The 15,674-nt window shown below is 40.7% G+C and overlaps 1 protein-coding gene across 2 annotated transcripts; it reads right to left on the reverse strand.

Annotated features, from left to right (window-relative positions):
- Positions 1-292: 292 nt before the first annotated feature.
- ints13 (integrator complex subunit 13) lies at positions 293-14,468 on the reverse strand. 2 transcript variants are annotated; one of them, XM_057853569.1, is made up of 17 exons: positions 14,083-14,468; positions 13,754-13,999; positions 13,602-13,676; positions 13,332-13,534; positions 13,186-13,266; positions 9,221-9,311; positions 9,012-9,140; positions 5,612-5,696; positions 5,450-5,542; positions 5,286-5,375; positions 5,045-5,223; positions 4,801-4,965; positions 1,984-2,138; positions 1,676-1,906; positions 1,475-1,605; positions 1,255-1,387; positions 293-438 (listed from the first exon to the last, which is right to left on the reverse strand). In XM_057853569.1, the coding sequence occupies exons 2-17, from the start codon at positions 13,976-13,978 to the stop codon at positions 402-404; spliced, it is 2,103 nt and encodes a 700-aa protein (XP_057709552.1). In that variant the 5' UTR covers positions 13,979-13,999; positions 14,083-14,468; the 3' UTR covers positions 293-401. The 2 variants fall into 2 exon arrangements, with proteins under 2 accessions (XP_057709552.1, XP_057709551.1); XM_057853568.1 differs by having other exon boundaries at positions 13,754-14,004.
- Positions 14,469-15,674: the final 1,206 nt, after the last annotated feature.

Consider the following 15,674-nt stretch of genomic DNA (forward strand, 5'->3'; position numbering starts at 1 on the left):
TTTAAATTATCCAATAAATTTTGTTCCACTTCACGATTGTGTCCCACTTGTTGATTCTTGACAAAAAATTAAAATTTTATATCTTTATGTTTGAAGCCTGAAATGTGGCGAAAGGTTGCAAGGTTCAAGCGGGCCGAATACTTTTGCAAGGCACTGTACTTACAGTCTGTGTACAATTGTACATTCACTACATTGGATGACCTGTAAACTTTTTTTCTCTGGACTAGTTGGGTGATTGTGTTAATGTAAAATGTAGTGTGCGCATAAAGATATATCAACTGAACACAGCGCTGTCTATTGTCCACTTTTATTGCAATATATTCTTTCAACATCCGCATGATGGTTTATTTACAAAAATGGTTTTAAAAAAGTTAGAAACACAGCTGCTTGTTGGAAAAGCATCATCTGGAGGCCTTGCCGTTTTCATGAATGTCCATCCTGCAAGCAGAGGAAATGTCAATTCAACATTTGAAGTAGTGCTGCAACGATTAATCGATTAACGAGTAATTTGATGAGGAAAAAAAGATTCAAATTATGCTGGTTTGTTTTGAAAGTGTTGTGTTTTTTTTTTATTTGGGTGGATACACTGCCCTCTAGTGGCAACAGTGAATAGGCCATAACTCGTCTAACATTGCTGAATTCAGTTGCTCCCTGTTAAGACTAGTGTTGCACCGATACCATTTTTAGGCCCCGATACCAATACCTGGCTGTGCAGTATCGGCCGTTACTGTTGTTTGAAATATATACAGTGGGGCAAATAAGTATTTAGTCAACTTCTTCTACCGAGGTCTAACGAGGCTCCACCTGTATTAATGGCGCCTATTTCAACTCATTATTGGTATAAAAGACACCTGTCCACAACCTCAGTCAGTCACACTCCAAACTCCACTATGGCCAAGACCAAAGAGCTGTTGAAGGACACCAGAGACAAAATTGTAGACCTGCACCAGGCTGGGAAGACTGAATCTGCGATAAAATGCTTGGTGAAATTGTGTGTGAAAGTGAAATTTGCGTTTCATTCTCTTTTGAAAGTGTAATCTTAGCAAGCCAAAATAAATATTGCAAGCATAAACACTTGTTTATTTGTTTTACATATACAAAAATGTATTCTGCAACATTAAATGTTCGTAATCTGAACTAACTCGAACTAACTAATTGATAGATTAATCGATTACCTAAATGTTTGATCGCTGCAGCCCTAATCTAAAGCGTATTTAAGACGATTATTTCAATTGAAGTGGATTCTCATCTCACCCGTTTTCATCTTTGAGATGCTGGTACAGCTCAAACTTGCTGTTGACCGAACGCGCTCTCCCTATGAACTCCCGACGCTTTCTGGACTTGGCGGTGATCCGATTAGTCCACAGAGAGAGCAGCGAGACAGGACCTGTGGAGACACAGGGCATGAAATTTAAAACTGGCCAGCAATCTGATGAGATTGTGTTGAAAAAAAAAAAAACGGTGATTTTGCTACCTTTGGCGCCCTCTGGTGACTCCACTTCATCAGTGTTCAGGCGAGGTTTCTTGTTTAGGGGTTCGGGAGAGTCTGGCGAATCTTTGATGACTTCAGACTCCAAATCCTCTTTATCAGGTAGGATTTTTATCCTAGTAAAAAGCAGAGTCAAGTTACTCGGACTGTCCGGTTTGTGTTCACACGCGCGTAAACGTAATTCACCTTTCTGAGTCCTTCCAGCTTTTATCCTCCAGATCCTTGCCCCCGTTTTTCTCTGCCCGGTCTTCCCTATCCTCCCTCTTCCTGCCTCGTTTCTTTCTTTCTTCTTCCTCGGGAGGTTTACTGCGGCAGGCGATGATGCAGTCGAGAACCCTCTGGTGCCTGTCGGTGGCTCCGGCGTGGGTTTTCACTAAAGTCTCCAGCTCGTTCCACATTATGCGGTACTGTTCGTCTCTGCGTTGCGGGGGGACGAATATCAACCTATATTTCCTGCTTGGTTATGTAAAATGCTAAATTCTTCCCAAACTGACCTCTTTGGTCCTTTCCCTCTGGAACCCACGGTGGAGATAGGAAGCGGGTCATTCTTTCTCTCCATATCCACCAGGTTGTAGACTGTCTTCTGGCAGGTGAGAACGTCTTCTTCAGTGAGAGCCTCTTTCACGATCAGGTTAGCCAGAGGAACAACCTTAGCATTCGAGAAAAACAAAACAAACTAGAAACTGCAATTTCTGGAGAAATTACTCTGGGTCTTTGCTGTGTGGAGATAGAGATCTTAGCCTCGCCCAGGTTGGTTTGGGGACATTTCGGGGACAATATCAGGTCACTTCCTGTTGATCTGGGAACATTTGGGGGCGTGGCCTGGTCATACCAAGTTGTTTGGGGGCGTGGCCTAGTCATTTGGGGACATTCAAGGGGCATGGCCTGGTATTATCAAGTCGTTTGGGGACATTTGGGGGGCGTGTCTGATTGATATCTGGTCATTTCCTGTTGATTTGGGGACTATTTTTTTTTGCCATTGACAATGAAGGGGAAAAAATTTGGACGTCCATGGCCGTCAATGGCATCGACTTACGTAGGCGTCAATGAAATCCAAGTACACTGGCATCAATAGAATGGACAAACGTGCCCATCAATGGCATTAAACAAAGTCAATGGAATTGGGAAATTTGGACGTCCATGGCCGTCAATGGCACCGACTTACGTAGGCGTCAATGAAATCCAAGTACACTGGCATCAATAGAATGGACAAACGTGCCCATCAATGGCATTAAACAAAGTCAATGGAATTGGGAAATTTGGACGTCCATGGCCGTCAATGGCAGCGCCCTCCATCAGCGTCAATGGAATCGGGGACATTTGGGGCACGCGTCCTATTGATATCTGGTCATTTCCTTTGGGGATATTATAGGGATTCTATGTCTTTGAAAATAAATGGGAAAAAATTTGGACGTCCATAGCTGTCAACGGCATCGACATCCATATGCGTCAATGGAATCCAAGTACACTGGCATCAATAGAAATGACATAAATGGCCGTCAATGGCATCTGTCTAAATTGGCCTCATTGCAAAGGTAATGCCATTGTAAATGAATGAGAAATTAGGACGTCCATGACCGTCAATGGCATCGACTTACATTTGCCTCAATTGAATCCGAGTACATTGGCATCAATAGAGCCGACATACATGGCCGTCAATGGCATCAATGCAATGTAAATTTCATTGGAAATTTCATTAAAAGTGAATAGGGATATTTGAATGTTGCATCCCATTTAAAATGAATGGGAAAATTTTTGGCAAATTTCCGCGGAACTGTAAATTTTTTGTATCTAAAATATAATTTTTGACCAAATCACATCATTTGGACATCAAAAATTCCGGGACAGTGAGCAGCATAAAAGTTGTATACTGAATTTGGAAAAAATTTATGGTTCCCGGAAATCTGCCAAAAACTTACCCATTCATTTATAATGGGCCATGGACGTGCAAATTTCCCATTCACCTCCAATGGCATCAACTTTGCATTGAGGCCAATTTAGACAGATGTCATTGACGGCCATGTATGTCATTTCTATTGATGCCAATGTACTTGGATTCCATTGACACATATGTGAGTCGATGCCATTGACAGCCATGGACGTATAATTTTTTCCCCATTCATTTACAATGGCAAAAAAAAAAACAATGTCCCCAAATCACTGGTACATGACCTTATATCAATAGGACGTGTCCCCGAAAATGTCTGTGACTGACGTATATGGTGATCCCATTGAGGGCCATGGACATCCAAATGTTTTCCCATTCATTTACAACGGCAAAAAAGCCAATGTCTCCAAATCAAAAGGAAATGACCAGATATAAATACGACGTGTCCCCCAAAATTCCCCAAATGACCTGATATGACCAGGCCGCGCCCCAAATTGACCTAATATGGCCAGGCCACGCCCCCAAATGACCTGATATGACTAAGCCACGCCGCCCAAATGTCCCCAAATGACCTGATATGACAAGGCCACGCCACCCAAATGACATTATATGACCAGGCCACGCCCTCCAAATTTCCCCAAATGACCTGGTGTGACCAGGCCACGCCCCCAAATGACATGATTTGGCCAGGCGATGCCCCTAAAAGTACTTATATGATTAGGCCACGCCCCACAAATGTCCCCAAACCTGATATGACCAGGCCACGCCCCCCAAATGTTCCCAAATGACCTGATATGACCAGACCACGCCCCCCAAATGTCCCCAAATTACCATATATGACCTAGACACGCCCCCCGAATGTCCCCAAATGACCTGGTATGACCAGACCACGCCCTCAAATGACCCGATTTGGCCAGGCGACGCCCCTTAATGTACTGATAGGATTAGGCCACGCCCCACAAATGTCCCCAAACCTGGTATGACCAGGCCACGCCCACCAAAAGTCCCCAAATGATCTGATATGACCAGGCCACGCCCCCAATTTTCCCTGAATGACCTCGTATGACCAGGCCACGCCCCCCATGACCTGATATGACCAGGCCACGCCCCTCAAATGTTCCCAAATGACCTGATATGACCAGGCCACGCCCCCCAAATGTCCCCAAATGACCTGATATGACTAGGACACGCCCGCCTGAATGTCCCCAAATGACCTGATATGACCAAGACGTGTCCCCCAAAATGTCCCCAAATCAACAGGAAATGACCTGATAATGTCCCCGAAATGTCCCCAAACCAACCTGGGCGGGGCTAAGATCTGTATAGCCACACGGCAAAGACCCAGAGTAATTTAACCAGAAATTGCAGTTTCTAGTTACATGCTGAAGGATTGATTGGGAATATTGAGGAAAGAGACGCTCACTGCCTGCATGTTGAAAATAGTGGTCTGGGAAATGATCATGGGCCAGTAACGCGTGTGACGTTCAAGTTGCGCTTTGGCACGCTCCGCCGGCAGTCTGGCGGATGGATGATGGGAGGCCTCAGAAATAGGAGTCAGGCGGTTTTCTTTCATAAACTCGCCGAAATCCTGAAAAGGACAAATCGAATCGGCAAAAAAAAAAAAAAAAAAACAAGAATATTGGTTTGGATTTTCGGAATGAACGTACAGTGATGCGGTAATCTGTGACTCGGCCGCCGCAGCCCTCGCTGATAGACGGCGGGTCCTCAAGTGTGGAGCGGTTGCTGTTGAGAACATGCAGGAAGATCTCACCGCCGTGGCTGCTTAGCATGTGGCTGATGATCTTCGACCCGGACTTCCTCGGTTGCTCCAGGAGCACTGATCGACCTGGACAGAAGTTGAATCATTGACAGTGAGCGTCTATCAACGCAGCCAATGTGAAAACTTACCATTGAGGAGAAAGTTGGTCAAACACGATGAAGGACGACTGTTGACGTCGGTGGGGGAGATGCGATAAGCTCCTGTGCAGTAGTGCAGTTCTAAAAGGTGGGTATAAAAACATGATGAATTTTCTATATGACGTCATCATCCCTACGTTTGGCTTTGAACGCACCTATGGAGATAGTTCTCGGCGTGCACCACTTGAGCGTCACTGTTTCTTTTAGTCCATTTTCCCGCGTGCTAGTGCCGGCCATATGCAAGTCTCCTGTGTAGCCAAATGACGCAATTTTAAAAATGGGCATTCTAGAGTTCTAAAACGTTTCGCGTCACCCACCGCTTTTAAAAAATTCAATATGGGCGTCCTTGTGATGAAGGAGTTCCACATCGTAATTGGCTGACGTGTTGGCGTGCTGCTCTTCCTGTCCGGAGCGGAGACACAAACAAATACATCCACTTAAATAACAGGAAAGAAATTCTCACACACTGCTGATTTCATGTTCTGGTCATGGAAGGTGTTTTTTTGTTGTTTTTACTCTGGAAGGAAAAGGGTTGGGAGGCTAAGTACGGGTAGTCCCCGGGTTACGACGTACCCAACTTGCGTGATTTCGACTTTACGACTTCTAATCTTTTTTTTTTTTTTTTTTTTAAATAATGTTGACTTTTGGTTGGTGATGCATGCTTTTATTTTGGCGCCGGAAGCGTCGAGCAGGTAGTACTAATGGCACACAATAACAGCGCATGTAGAGTGGTATGAAAAACTATCCGAAACTTTTGGAATTTCTTACATTTCTGCATAAAATCGCCATCAAATGTCAACTGATCTTTGTCAAAATCACACAGATGAAAAAACAGTGTCTGCTTTAACTGAAAACCACCAAAACTAAAGATGTCCCGATCGATCGGGTCCGATCACGTCATTTTCAAAGTATTGGAATCGGCAAAAAAATATCGGACATGCCTTTTTTTTAATATACAGTACTGTGCAAAAGTTTTAGGCAGGTGTGAAAAAATGCTGTAAACTAAGAATGTTTTCAAAAATGGAAGTGTTAATAGTTTATTTTCATCAATTGACAAAATGCAGTGAATGAACAGAACAGAAGAATTTTGTAAATTGATAAAAATAAACAATCATTGTTTATATTTTTGAAAGCATTCTTCGTTTACATCATTTTTTCACACCTGCCTAAAACTTTTGCACAGTACTGTATATATATGTTTTACTTAAATCGTTTTCTAATTGTATTTAACGTGACAGACAAAATGTCTTACATTCATCCAGAGTCTTTCGTTTTGGCTTAAAGTAGGGCTATCAAATTTATCGCGTAAACGGCGGAAATTAATTTTTTAAATGAAAATATTTAATGCAATTAACGCATGCGCTGCACGACCCACTCACGTTTGGTCGCGTTCAATCTATAATGGCGCGTATTTTACCGAAATATATACAGCTAACAGGCAGCGTAAAATGGGTAGAGAGAATTTTGGCAGTCTTTTGAGCCTCTTTTTAATTGGCTAAAGCCTTAAAACCCCTCTCTCAACAATTAGAAATATCGTTGGGTGCAATGTGGGGAAGAGCGGTAGTGGTTGGTTTTCCTTAACACCCTATGTTACTTGCCAACGCAGAGAAGATATATCAATTGGTGCCACTACGCACAGTCATGGTTGCACTTCCCATCATGCATTTGGGCAGAACAGTTAAATGGCTACATTATCATTTACTGAAAGTTCAACAAATACACTAGAGGGCAATATTTAGTCACAATATACAAAGTCACATTTGTCCTTTAAGAATTACAAGTCTTTCTATCCGTGGACCCCTCTCACAGAAAGAATGTTAATAATGTCAATTCCAATCATTCCCAATAATTTTTTCCGATCATATACATTTTGGCAATGCATTAAAGAAAAATGAATAAAACTCGGACGAATATACACATTCAACATACAGTACATAAGTACTGTATTTGTTTATTATGACAATAAATCCTCAAGATGGCATTTACATTATTAACATTCTTTCTGTGAGAGGGATCCACAGATAGAAAGACTTGTGACTTTGTATATTGTGACTAAATATTGCCATCTAGTGTATTTGTTGAGCTTTCAGTAAATTATACTGTAGCCATGCCCAAATGCATGATGGGAAGTGGAACCATGACTGTGCGTAGTGCTACCAATTGATATATCTTCTCTGCGTTGGGAATTAACATAGGGTGTTAAGAAAAGATAAATTGCTACCTTGCTTCTTCACATTGCTTCCCATGATATTTCTAATCGTAGGGAGAGGGATTGTAAGGCTTTAGCCAATTAAAAAAAAGCTCCAAAGGCTGTCAAAACTCTCTGTACTCATTATACGCTGCCTTTTCGCGCTATCTATAGGTAAAACGGCATCTTAATAGATTGTACGCGACAATGCGTGAGTGGGTTGTGCAGCGCGTGCGTTAATTATTTAACGTGATGAATTAAAAAAATTAATTACTGCCGTTAACGCAATAAATTTGATAGCCCTACTATAAGCCAAAACTACTCTGGATGAGTGTAACACATTATGTCTGTAACGTTAAATACAATTAGAAAACGATTCAATTAATAAATATATATATATTAAAAAAAGGCATGTCCAATTATTTTTGCCGATTCAGATACTTTGAAAATGACGTGATCGGACATCTCTAACTATAAATGTTTGGGTGGTTTTAGTCGACGCAGACACTGTTTTTTCATCTGTGTGATTTTGACACAGATCAGACCACATTTGATGGTGATTTTACTCAGAAATGACAGAAATTCCAAAATGTTCAGATACTTTTTCATACCACTGTACATGCTAATCGCTTGTGTGGTTTATTGCTGCATCATTTGATTTGCTGTTATTGAAGATTGACTGATTTATTTTCAGTTTATTTCAGTTTCATTCTGCAAGTGTTGATGTCATGAATAAAGTCAGTAAACCACACGAGGTTTAGCTCGCCGTCTAGCTAAGACTTAGCTCCAACATCTTGGCAAGGACAATACAATGAAGTATAATACACGTTTTTGAATAGTTATTTTGAGATTTGGAGGGTATTTAGGGGTACTTAAGGGGTTACGTGGAACTCGTTTGTAATCCGGGGACTACCTGTTTTAAATTTATTGTGTTAAAGGATAACACAGTGGGAGATTAGGAACTGTAAGTGAAGAGTGAAGGAGGAACAGACAGACACTGAACAGATTTAGGAGTGAAGAAAAGACAACTCTGGTCGCAGTGATTGTATTCATGTTACGTACAACTTGTGTGAATTGTACCGCGGTACAGTGAGACCAGAGTTGCCTGTCCTTAAACGTGTCGCACGTCATACAAATGAATGTTTGCAAGAAAAGTGTCTACAACACACACACACAACAGAAAGAGACACGACACATGACTCGGACCCTTCCTCCTCACGTGCGTGTGTGTGTGAGAATCGAGTACTAACCTGTTCGCAAACATTTAATGTGGGCTAGCAAAACAGAAAATACAGCATGAAACCAGCAGCAGGGTTCAGTCGCATCGACATGCAGGTGAGATGACCAAAACGCAAAAAAGAAGAAAAAAGAAGAGCGTGAAGTGAGCCGACTGAGGTGAGGAGGGAAGAGAGAGAACTCAAAGCAGACGTGAGTGAAGCGATGCATGCGGCTGATGGACATTTTTACAAAACAAAGACGGGCTCGGATGTTTATGCGAGTTTGAATGAATGCTTCGAGTTCACGTTTACCTTCATGGGAATGTTAGTGATGGTGGTCGAGGCCAAATCGAAGTGTTGTTGCACCAGAATGTTGAGCTTGGTGGCTAAGTGTCTTCCAGCCCGCACGCTGTGAACCTCACTGGTCAGCAGAGACGACACCTTTGAGCAGCCACAAAAAAAATGTTGCTACATCTCGATTTATCGCCGTCAATACTAGCAAATATACTAAGCACACTTACTTCTTTCTTGGGCCTGTCCGACACCAGCGTGTCGTCGCCCTGAGGGTAAATGTGAATGAGGACTAATTCACATTGCTGGATGCCCATCAGCCTGAAACAGCCATTGTGGTGCTATTTGTTAAACATGTACGAAAAGAAAACATCTACAGTGTATCACAAAAGTGAGTACACCCCTCGCATTTCTGCAGATATTTAATTATATCTTTTCATGGGACAACACTGACTAAATGACACTTTATGAAAAGCAGTCCGTGTGCAGCTTATATAATTCAGTTAATTTATTTTCCCCTAAAAATAACTCAAAATATAGCCATTAATATCTAAACCCCTGGCAACAAAAGTGAGCAAACCCCTTAGAAACTACATCCCAAATGTCCAAATTGAGTACTGCTTGTCATTTTCCCTCCAAAATGTCATGTGACTCCTTAGCGTTACTAGGTCCAGGTGTGCATAGGGAGCACATGTGTTCAAATTTGTAGTGCAGCTCTCACACTCTCTCATACTGTTCACTGAAAGTTCCAACATGGCACCACATGGCAAAGAACTCTCTGGGGATGTTAACTCATTCACTCCCAGCCAATTTCACAGGAGCAACCCCCTTCGCTCCCGGCCGTTTTACTGGATTTTGACTGATTTTGCAAGGCCCACAGAAACTTCTGTTCTATTGCTATATAAACATGGAACCCACCAAAAGAAAGATTAGACTGTCTCGTTTCAGCAGGAAAAAAAAAGTTAATATCGTTTTCTATTCTTTAGAAATCAGCTTAGAAAATAGCTTAGTTTGAGCAATTTTCCAATTTCTGATGAAAAAACAGAGAAGTTTAGATTTTTGTAAAAGCATACATTTCAAACATAACTTTGACTTTAACACAGCTATTTTTTGCTTTTGTGACAACCCAAACATCCGAATAATGTTTTCCTTCTACAAAATAACATAGACAACAAGACAAATAGAGCTTTTGATAGCAAAGTAACAATTTATTTACACATAACTAAAATACTGAACTGAGAGATGACGCTGTTGTGGCAGACGGGGTAAATTTTTCCCTCATTGCCGCCTGGCTCATCAAGATTTTTTTAATCTTTCTTTTGTAGTGACCACCTCCTCATAACAGAATTAACCTAGGGAACTTGTGTGGAGCATGTGCCTTGTGTTTTATATCGGTCTCCACATTTTTCTCACACTTCTTCTTCCAACTTCCGTTTCCTGACTATTTCTCTTCATTCATTTCCTTTCATGGTCCGATATGAGTTCTTACCAAATGCACTACTGCCCTCCAGTGGCCAGTTTTATTGCTTTAAAATGGATTTTCAGCATTGTGCTTTGGAGCAAAGTTGCATCAGAACCGAGAGATGTTTCTTATGAAAACAAACTTAAAAGACATATAAATACATTTTTGGGACACTAAAACAATTAAAAATCGAACGTAATTATACGTTTTTGGGGAGCAAATGAGTTAAAAACGTATTGTTGCAATACATCAGTACTTCTCAAATAGTGGGGCGCAGAGCAATGCCAGGGGTGGCGCGAGCGACCTCGGGGAACATGCTTTTTTTTTTTTTTTTTTTTTTTTTTTTTTGTCCGTACTAGAATAAAGTGTACTTGCACATCCACTCCGTGGGTGGAAGTGGCGCTCTCATTTTCAAAGTGCGCGCAGTATTTTTGAAGTAAGCAAGAGCACACGGAAGAGACTCATGAAGAGCTGGACTCACGCAGCAACCCACTGTTTTCTCCGGTTCTCACGTATCCACCAGAGAAGTGCCGTTTTCGGCTTGGGATCGTCACGACCACCGCCCTCACCTACGGTTCTCCCTCGGCCGCCGAGAATGCGCTTTTTTCGGGCCATTTGCCTTTTGGCTTTGACTTTTAAGATAGTGGGAAATGAGGAAAGACCACTGTTACTGAGTCTAAAAATGATTATAGCGGACAGTCTGAAGCCAAATCAATTAAGACGCCACTTAAAGACATTAGAACTCAATCTCATTGATAAGCCGCTTGATTGTTTTTCAGCGAAAATGTGCCGAATATTGCCACTTGTCACAATCGTCCCGCTTTGTCAGTGTTATATCAGTAAACCAGTGAGCACTGTAGTGAATCATGTGATACTGTGTGCAGCGAAAATAAAAACTTTCCTTCTGTCCAAAGACACTTTTTTCCACCCCTTCTATTCAGTTTTGTTTTTTTCGGTCAAATTTTTTGGCATGTTGTCCTCAAGAGTAAATGTTTCCAATCAATTTGAATTTGTTATTATTTACTGATTTTATTACATTTTATTTTTCAGTATCAAATGGTCAAAAATGTACCTTGAGTGTATTTTTACAGTTTGGATGTGACTTTTTTTTTTTTTAAATTCAGGCAAATTGATGCGCGTTAAGTCTTTTCTGTTACAAACAAAACAATTACTAAAGTTATACTTTGTGATAAGTTGATCTATGCTACTTTTTTTTTTAATAGAAAAAAAGGACACAATGTTAGACTGAGGCGTATTCATAATAGTAATATTATAGGCAAATGATACTATTTACAGTGGGGGCAGAGAGTTGGGGGGGCGCGAAACATTTACGTCTTCTTTGGGGGGGGCGTAACAGAAAATAATTGAGAAGCTCTGCACTACATGAAGATGGCCAAGGCTACAAGAAGATTGCCAACACGCTGAAACTGAGCTGCAGCACAGTGGCTAAGATCATCCAGTGTTTTAAAAGAGCAGGGTCCACTCAGAACAGGCCTCGGGTTGGTCATCTAAAGAAGCTGAGCGCACGTGCTAAGCTTCACATCCAAATGCTTTCTTTGAAAGATCGTCGCAGGAGTGTTGTCAGCATTGCTGCAGAGATTGAAGAGGTGGGTCAGCCTGTTAGCGCTCAGACCATATGCCGCACTCTACATCAAATTGGTGTGCATGGCTGTCACCCCAGGAGGAAGCCTCTTCTGAAGAAGGTGCACAAGAAAGTCCGCAAACAGTTTGCTGAAGACTGTAGAAATATATTTCCATTTATTCACAATAATCACACGTGAAATATCCCACTTTTCTAACATATTCACACAGGCCCCTTTTGTCTTCTTACCAGTGTATGTAATTTGATCAGGGCGGGAGGGTTGTACATTCCAAGCAAGTTACCCGAGAAGGGGGAAAAAGGCTATGCACAGGGAGGCTGGGGAGACTTTTTCTTTTTGTCTCCTGGTACCAGTAGGTCTTGTCTTTTCTGTTTGTCTGTCTTTAAGTGTAAATTCTTTGTTCTTTTTCATTCCCGAATTCTGTGTCATCCTCTCCTGTTCGTTATAAGAATACAACAACATTTAACAAGGATAAATCGACTCTTTTCCTTCAAGACATGGATTACTGGAACCATGTCCTATGGTCTGATGAGACGAAGATTCATTTGTTTGGTTCTGATGGTCTCGAGCATGTGTGGCGGCGAACAGGTGAGGAGTACAAAGATAAGTGTCATGCCTACAGTCAAGCAAGGTGGTGGGAATGTCATGGTCTGCTGCAGGTGTTGGAGAGTTACATTCCATTGAGGGAAACATGAACTCCAACATGAACTGTGAAATACTGCAGCAGAGCATGATCCCCTCCCTCCAAAAACTGGGTCGCAGGGCAGTGTTCCAGCATGACAATGACTCCAAACACACCTCCAAGATGACCACTACTTTACTGCAGAGGCTGTGGGTAAAGGTAAACTTTCACTAAGGGTTGTACTCAGTTTTGTTGCCAGGGGTTTAGATAATAATGGCTATATTTTGAGTTATTTTGAGGGGAAAATAAATGAACTTTATTATATAAGCTGCACACAGTCTACTTTTCATTGTGTCAAAGTGTCATTTTATCAGTGTTGTCCCATGAAAAGATATACTTAAATATCTGCAGAAATGTGAGGGTGTACTCACTTTTGTGATACACTGTACAGCAGATATGATGTTGATATATGACAGGTTTTTGTGATATAAACAAATGATATAAAATAACCTGTCTGATCCTGCTGCCAGCTTGTTTTGCTCCAAAATGGTCTCCTGAATGCAGTCCTCCAACATGCGCACGTGAGTGTCACTGGGAAATGTAATAATCTGTTAGTACTTTTCATTTTTTTGATAGATGATAACGACATCGTCTACCTTTTAGCATTTGTTAAGCAGATAATACGACCACGGTTGGCCACTCGGTCAGCCGTGTCCATCAGAGCTATGCGCTTCTCGTGCTGGAGCTCGGTGATCTTGCACAGCGACTCCACGGCTGCTACCAGCCCATGAAGAATGCTGCAGCACTCGGGGTCCTCGCGCGGGTTGGGTGGCCCCACCGTGGCCAGAGCTGACATGAGCTGTCAAACAAGTAAACAATGGAAATGTAACTACATAATCTGCATTTTGTAAAGCGACGTAACTCACATCATGAGTGCTCTGGCAATCACGTTTCCAGCTATTCAGGAAGTGGAACTCCGAGTCACTCACAATGTAATTAATCTGTAAAGAAATATAGATTTTAAATGAAAGAGTCTGTCCTTTTTTTTTGTGGTGACGAAGCACAAAAGCTCACTAACCAATTTATCCAATGGGTAAATGTCATAGAGGATGCGGCAGTATTCCATGGAGCATTCTACAGCGCACGTCCACAAGGATTTGGACACGGGGGCCAAAGGGATGACTCCCTGACCTCGGCTTTTGGTCAGCACATCACATTCCACCTGCTGACGACTGGACTCAGCCATGTAGGGACAATGGTCCACCACGAAGACTGTCTTGTGAGCCACTGAGAACATCTTCATCTTGAAAGTGTGCAATGAATACTGAACTGCAACAACAACACGAATGCATGAATGCAAAATATAATGTAGCATGTCTAGATTTAAACTATTTTGATTTTACTCACGTGAGAAAGAACCCTTCTCAAAAGACGTCCGATTGAAACATGACGTTACAGTTAAACTAGATTTTTCACGTATTATAACTGTAAACCAAGTGGGAAATTGATCCACTATTCCAACAGCAGGCTACATGCTAATGTAACAACATAATTGGCGATCGTGTTAAAAATCCGTGGCCGTTCAAATCTTACTTTGTCACTTTTTCTTTTTCACATTTATGAAAAGAGCTTAGTGAGTACTCATCAGCTGTCAAAATCTACTCATTTCATGACACTCCATTATGCTAGCTTCCAAACAGGACCGAGGCATGATTGCTAATGCTAACACATTAAAAAATCCCATCATAAAACAGCTCGTATTGTTATTAGCGGAAATACGAAGAGTAGTGGTCCGTCACAAATTACTTTCCCCAAATATAACCAAAGGTTCTGCGCGTGGAAGTTCCTACCAGAATACAAGTTATTTACACAAAAAAATATATTTATATATGTATAACAATGCGGCTGTTGTGTGCAGCCGTCATAGATAATATAAACTCATTTTTTTCTTTATGGTTAGTAAAACTCATAATTTCAACTGTTTTTTTTTTTTTTTTTTTTTTTTTTTTTTTTTAATTTGGCTACAAAAGCACAAATAAATAAATACTGTAAACAAGTTCTAAACATACATAGCCCACATATAGTGTATATACATATATACTACATATTTATATATATACTGTGTACACATACATATAATCTACAACATATATATATATTAGAGCTGTCAAACGATAAAAAATTTTAATCGAGTTAATTACAGCTTAAAAATTAATTAATCATAATTAATCTCAATTAATCGCAATTCAAACCATCTTTAAAATAGGCCATATTTTTCTGTAAATTATTGTTGGAATGGAAAGATAAGACAAGATAGATAGATAGATATATTCAACATGCGGTACATAAAGACTGTATTTGTTTATTATAACAATAAATCAACAAGACGGCATTAACATTATTAACATTCTGTTAAAGCGATCCATGAATAGAAAGACTTGTAGTTCTTAAAAGATAAATGTTAGTACAAGTTATAGAAATTGTATAATAAAACCCCTGTTAATGTTTTCCTTTTAATAAAATTTGTAAAATTTTCAATCAAAAAATAAACTAGTAGCCCGCCATTGTTGATGTCAATAATTACTTACACAATGCTCATGGGTGCTGAAGCCTATAAAATCAGTCGCACCCAACTCCACAGAACACAATTAACATGTGGGCATTTCACTCTACTGTCATTTAAATCTGTCTGAGCAGGGCATGTGCGTTAATTGCGTCAAATATTTTAATGTGATTAATTAAAACAATTAATTACCGTCCGTTAACGCGGTAATTTTGACAGCCCCAATATATATATACAGTGCCCTCCATAATTATTGGCACCCCTGAAAAAGATGTGATTTTTAGCTTCTAATATATATATTTTTAAATTCAAATAATATGGGACCTAAATGGAAAATAAAAAAAGAGATAAATCCAACCTTCAATACAGGTGCATTCATTCAGTGGGGAAAACATCCCACAAGAAAAAATTATTTGACATCAAAAATGAATAACGT

Source organism: Corythoichthys intestinalis, chromosome 13 (genome assembly GCF_030265065.1).
Source record: "Corythoichthys intestinalis isolate RoL2023-P3 chromosome 13, ASM3026506v1, whole genome shotgun sequence".
NCBI lineage: Eukaryota > Metazoa > Chordata > Actinopteri > Syngnathiformes > Syngnathidae > Corythoichthys > Corythoichthys intestinalis.

Excerpts from the sequence above, each read along its gene's own strand:
- ints13 (XM_057853569.1), bottom strand. The coding sequence starts at position 13,978 with ATGAAGATGTTCTCAGTGGCTCACAAGACAGTCTTCGTGGTGGACCAT. Across the intron at positions 1,907-1,983 it reads AGAGGGAAAGGACCAAAGAG|AGACGAACAGTACCGCATAA; the intron begins GTCAGTTTGGGA and ends CCCGCAACGCAG. Across the intron at positions 1,388-1,474 it reads GTCACCAGAGGGCGCCAAAG|GTCCTGTCTCGCTGCTCTCT; the intron begins GTAGCAAAATCA and ends GTGTCTCCACAG.